Source organism: Haplochromis burtoni, unplaced genomic scaffold (genome assembly GCF_018398535.1).
Source record: "Haplochromis burtoni strain Fernald_Lab_line unplaced genomic scaffold, NCSU_Asbu1 Contig_74, whole genome shotgun sequence".
NCBI classification, from domain to species: domain Eukaryota; kingdom Metazoa; phylum Chordata; class Actinopteri; order Cichliformes; family Cichlidae; genus Haplochromis; species Haplochromis burtoni.
The window spans coordinates 1,647,137-1,653,136 of record NW_024582435.1 but is presented as its reverse complement, the minus strand read 5'-3'; the positions used below and the strand labels follow the sequence as shown (position 1 = coordinate 1,653,136).

Genomic DNA, 6,000 nt, shown 5'->3' with positions numbered 1-6,000 from the left:
TCGAGGCCACATTTGTAGGCCAATTACGTCACAGCGACGTGACGAAGGCTGTCCAAATTCAAAGACTCCTCCAAATGCGTTCTTGAAGGATGGGTCGGGAGTATCCTTCATGGCCCGACCTATCCCAGAATTCATAGCGCGGCCCAGCCAATTCCAGTTTCCAACAATGGCGGCAGCTAGTTAGTTTTAATTTTACTCTTATTATTCTTTCTGGGTCACAAAATAAACGTTTAACATATTTTCAGGCGAGAATGTAGCTGTGTAGAGTTGATAGCAAGGAGCAGACGGCTGAGTTTATTAAACCGAAACAATCTGCAAATTTCATTAAAGGTTTATTAAACTATCATCTTGTCTTTATTTTTAGTTAGCACAGACCTGAAACACTTCCCGCTGTAAGCTAATGATAGTTTTATAAGAGCAGATGCTGCTGGTGCAATAAGCTGCACGTTTTACGTCCAATGGATCCATGATCTGATTAGTCGACTATCAAAATAATCGTTTGTGGCAGCCCTAGCTGGCAGCTTGTTCAGTTTTGTTGTTGTAAAATATTTTGTTCCCCATCTTGCCCAATCATATGTTGCATTGAATCGCGACAGAGGTATGATTACAGGCTCTTGTTCAGTAATGAAGGAGAGTCTCTCATTTACCCACCATTCACTCACCAACTCCTGTCATGATCTTCCTTCCTCTAAGGGACGTATACGACCAGTCCCGGTTATTTTCCAGACAATTGCACTCACAGCCCAACCACACACGGCTCGCTGGGCCTCGCCGGCCATCATCAACAACAAAAGCATCTTTCAAATCACGAGGCAAGCGAAGGAACGAAAAGAGCTAACGTATGTGGTGAGGGAAGGGAACATTAGTCTATAGTTTCTGTAGCAGTCAAAGCTTCATGCTGTCCTACACGACTGTTTTTGGAAATAATGGTGGTGATGTGTTTAGAAAAAGGCAATAAGCCGCGTCTGAGATATTAAAGGTTGACTTATATATGTAGCACAGAAAACCCCACAGCAATCCACTTTATCAACAAAGAGACAGCAGTAACTGTCATGCTATCTGCTTTTACTTTTTCTATCTTGAGAAAGACAACCCATCCTACGAGGTCCCGTCTGTACTTTCTGATCATGTCTAATGTCAGAGGGCTGTTGCTTTATCTCAGCATGCACAGAGGCAGGGGAGTTTCTGCAGCAGACCACATCTCTGTTGCGTACGCACTGTTGTACATTAGCGAGCACGCATACAGCTGTGAACATCTGCTAAGTGTAATTATTTAATTTAGACGTACGTAATCAGGTCCTTCATCTTCCTCTGCAACAAGCAGAGCAGCTACGAGAAGCCTACATGATACATGACCTCTTGCAGGCGAGGGCATAAATAATTGTTGCGCGCTGTGGACAATTTATGCACAGATGTCACTGCCAAAACTATAAAGTCCTAATTATGCCCGATAACTCACACTGATGAGGAACCTGGGCTGAATGTTAATAATTTAGTTGTGCTACCTTTTTCATCTGCGTTACAGTGACAGCGTCGCGATCATTTACAAAGACCCATCTATGTCACAGTACTGCGAACGTGCTGCTGCGTTTCTTTATTAAAGATAATATATGTTTGTAAATAACAATGCCCCAGAGATTATACATAAACCAATCAGATGTGAAAGATAAATGAAGGTTTGCACGACTGTGCTGGGATGGGAAAAGCTGATTCTTCATATCCGTCTGCATGCAGCACTTGCAATAATCCCACCAAGTAATTGCTTTGTGATCGCTGCAATGTTTTTGTTTTAAACTAGATCAGACACGTCTCCATTAGCTCTTGAAAACATCATATTCCAGATAAGTTCATTGGACTGGCACTTCTGTAAACAGAGGTAATAATAACACACTAAAGACGGTGAGTAATCACAGCAGTGCACCAAGCACTCGCATATCTGCAAGACAAATGAATGTCTACATGCATTATTTAACTGAATCTAAAGGGGACGAGCGTTTCTGGTGATGTGTCGCGTTCATTTAAAAAGTACTGGTCCCACAGAAGATATCTCCAACTATCCCACTGTTGCGTGCTGAGAGAATGGCATGATATATTAGGTAAGAATTAAGGTACCGTGGACACGTCACCAGTTTATCACAGCCTAACACAGAAAAGCAAAACTCAGGCTCACACCTGTGTTCAGTGCTGCCACATCACATGCAGCAAGCAAGCCTGTTAGCTGCAGTAAGAGAGGAAATCGCAAAAGGCGCAGAAATCCAAGGAGGCACAGAGTCGATCAGCAGCTGTGGTCAACTTCAGTTTATCTCAGTCACATCAAAATGAGTCAAAGTGTCAAATGTGACTGTAAATGCTGCATGCATACTTTCACAACCCGTAGCAGACATCCACAATCGGATTCACCTGGATTCAAATCATAGATTTAAATCACATATTTACATTTTTTTCCTTTCATGTGTTTAAATTATGTTTTGTTTCTATAAGTTTCGTCAGAATCACCAAAGCTGCATGAAGGAGGAAACCACAGGAAACAAATAAAAGCAACGTTACCTTTTTGGGTAAAACACAGATAATGTTGTGTGCTGTTAGTATGAAACTTTGTATCAAATGAGGAATTATGGCAGAATTTCATATGGCAGGTGTTTGTGCATCAGTAAGAAATGGGTGGAATGAGAAACTTACACACGTGATCAGTTTCGTCGGACTCATCGGGGCAGTCGGGCTCGCCGTCACAAAGCCAGTCCTCGGGCACGCAGGTGTCGTGGTTGTGACAGTGAAATTCCCCTACGTCGCACAAGATGTCTGGATGGCGTGAGCAGAGGGGTGGAGAAGGAGACAGAAGAGATGCAGCATGAGGTGATGGTACTGAGCAAACGCATGCATGAGCGCATGTTTCGGCAGAAAACATGCGCTGGGCGTCAACACAACAGGAGTGAATGGAGACGACGTGACTTCTGTCACTTTCAATGCAAATGCTTGTATGCAGAGGCGTTGTTGCACGCAGAATTATCATCGTCAATGCAGGAAGTCGAGAGAAACATAGAGTGTACGCACATCTTCGCTTACAATCAGCAGAGAGCTGTCCTTAAGTCAGCGGCATGTCGTCTGCAGGCCGCAGTTCTTTATCAGAACAGGAGGCCACACATTTCTGTACAGGAAAAAAAGCTGGCGCTGCCCGGGCATTGTGGTTTTGACAGCTACTCTAACAAAGACGCGATGTCCTTCGTGACTTGGAAAACTATTCCAAAGCAACTCGGCGAGTTTGTTCTTATCTTTTTGCCTTCTCAGTATTGTGCGGAGTTCAGTGAAAGCCCAGTCAACTAAAAAGTCATCATAGCCTTTCAATACAGCGAGCATCTATCAAAGCGTTGACACGTTTCCTGCCGGTAGCTGTCACAGACTCAGTTCGATCATACTGCAGAATGACACCAGCTTTCGCTAAAGATTTGACACCACAATATGACCTGCCGTTACTTCCCCTCAGCACAGAGCGAAAGCTGCAATTTGTTTCGAAGCTTAACCCACGGACAATCAGACGGGCTCCAACTCCCTCCTGCTCGCTCGCTCCATCTTTTTCCCAGTGTGTTCCTAACCCATTAGTGGTGGGAGTGAAGCAAGTGGGGGATCAGGTCTGAAGCGTTTCAACAGTGGGAGTGATAATTCAACGCACTGCTGCCCCCGGCACCCTCCGGCAAATGCACCACCCAGGGACAAATCTGAAAAGGTCAAACATCTCATCCATTCCGCTCCTCGTATTCCCTCTGATGCAATATTTCAAATCTTACTATTTAAATCAAGGCCTTTGTTTTATATATGCAAAGTGCTTTTCTCAATTTTTAAAGGGGAACATTTTTAAAATTACACATGAAAGCACTCGAAACCTTAAACAAAAATAATAATTAAGATTCAGGTAAAAGGTAAGTCCAGGCAGCACATCGGCTTTATTTTGTCCTTCTGAGCTCAATATTTCTCAGCAGCACAAATAATTTCCACGTAAGCCGGTGTCACTGAGCTTCTCTCAACATCATCAAACAAATTACATATTAGAGTCTTGGGCGAACCACAGTTACACACACTTCCTGGTTTCTTTGGCTTTTCTTTTCCTCACTTACATTTTCAGATCATCAAACAATTTTAAAAATAGAGTAAAAAAAAACTCATGTAAACACAAAAAGTCGTTTTTAAATGACAGTTTTGTGTATCAAGGGAAGAAAGCAGCAGTGGTGCGCGATACTGCTTATTATACGAGCCAGTATCACCGATATCGATACTTTTGTCATTGAATTGCTGAATCTCAAATCATTTTCATGACCTTGAGTGTTTTTATGATGATTCCTTTTTTATTACTAAATAGTTAAAACCCAGGACATAGTTAGGACAAAGCTTATGGTTAAATAGAAAATGCTTTATTATCCACTGATGCTTTTAAAAATCAGCTGAAGCCATTTTCATACAGGCAAGCTTTTAATTTGTTGTTTTTATGTTGTATTTTACTGTTTTATGTTGTTATTTGTTGTATTTCCATTCTTTTCTTTTGGCATTTTCTTTGTTGTAAAGCACTTTGTGATTTTTATCTGTATGTATATATAAATACATTTTACTTACTTTTTTTTTTTAGAAAAATCTGAAATAAAATAAATAAATAAAAAGCAAACCAGTAAACAATTTAAAACAAACAAGTACTGTTGACAAACTATAATACAAAAATCAACAACAAAAACAACAACTGGTGAAAATATAAATAATATCCAAAGACACATCCCCCCCCCAAAGCGTCTAAGGCATGGCGCAGCATCTAAACACACGGGGTGAGGGGGGGGGCACAGTGTGCCTGCTCTGCGCTGACACGGGAGCGGCGAGTGCGGCGACCTGGCTGTTTGGACGCGTCATTGAATTGCCAAATCTAAAATCATTTTCATGACCTTAAGAGTTTTTATGATGTTTCCTTTTTGGAAACACCCTTCAGGACCTTTTGTACCTCCACAGTCCCACTGAGCTTCTGATGAACGTTACTAGCACTCTTATCCATGCACGAGCCAGTGAGTCGCACTCTTTCTTGTAGTGAATCGAGGCCTGGTCTTAGAGTCCTGCTGTACTGCTCTACCAACCAGGAGCCGCTGCTCTGGCTCTCTGGTGTTAGCTCTCTGAGCTGTGCTCTTGTATTGACTCGTGCATACTCAGTCATGGAGAGCTGTTAGCCTCTTTAGCCAGCAGCTGTGGATGTCAGATGTTAGATCCAGCTCTTCATCCTGCAGCTGTAGGATGTATGCCTTTGTGAGGATGACTAGTTCTTGTTCTGGGAAGTCACTGTGTTCTGCTCTTAGGTCCACCAGTCACTTGGTGCTGGTGGTGCGTCACACCTCTTTCTCCCAGTTCTTCCAGCACTGCTCAGCTCTCGGTGGTCTACCCCTGTGCTATTCCTCTTCCCTACTATTCCCACCTGCACTCTGGATGGTTTGTAGAGCAGGTCGTTTGTTCCCTGCTCCTGTGACACATCTCTTAGGCCTAGTGGTCAGGACTGCGATCCTTTGTTCCCCCTTCAGGACATTTTGTACCTTTTTTCCATCCACGCTGCGGCTCCCAAGGCCCCCATTTATGACCTCAGTTAACCAATTAACTGACTAGTTTCTCAGATTTGGGCTTCCACTCTTCTTCTCCACAGGGAGCTTCCTCTACATGCATTCTTGATCTTATACACAACTGCTTATAGGATTATTTAACAGTGGCATGTATGAGCTCGTTGGCTTCAGTGCACTGGAAAAAGAAAAACACTATATAAAAGCTAAGTATTGCAACGACATTATTTACATGAAATAGTAAAGCATCAATAAGCACATGCTGGGATTGAGGTTGGCAGGGACACGCTCACTTTGCCGAAGTCTCTAAGAGGATGTCTCCTATGCCTTCAGAGCTGAATTGATTACTCCTAAAAAGCAGAGGGCTGGTGACAGAAGGGCCATTTCCTCAGCTAGTGATGGAAACCATGAAAGAAGCTGTCCCTGG

At 42.9% G+C, this 6,000-nt stretch overlaps 1 protein-coding gene across 6 annotated transcripts in view; it reads right to left on the bottom strand.

The window, feature by feature from the left end:
* The window catches only part of lrp1bb (low density lipoprotein receptor-related protein 1Bb), a 262,657-nt gene that overhangs the window by 190,218 nt on the left and 66,439 nt on the right, over positions 1-6,000 (bottom strand). For 4 of the 6 annotated variants that reach the window (XM_042221783.1, XM_042221786.1, XM_042221784.1 and 1 more), the window contains exon 1: positions 2,680-4,503. The exons of 1 other annotated variant lie outside the window; for it this stretch is intronic. In XM_042221783.1, coding sequence (XP_042077717.1) covers positions 2,680-3,010 — 331 coding nt within the window. In that variant the 5' untranslated portion in view covers positions 3,011-4,503. Of the gene's footprint in view, positions 1-2,679; positions 4,504-6,000 lie in introns of those variants that run through there. One more of the 6 variants, XM_042221787.1, reaches the window with a different exon arrangement.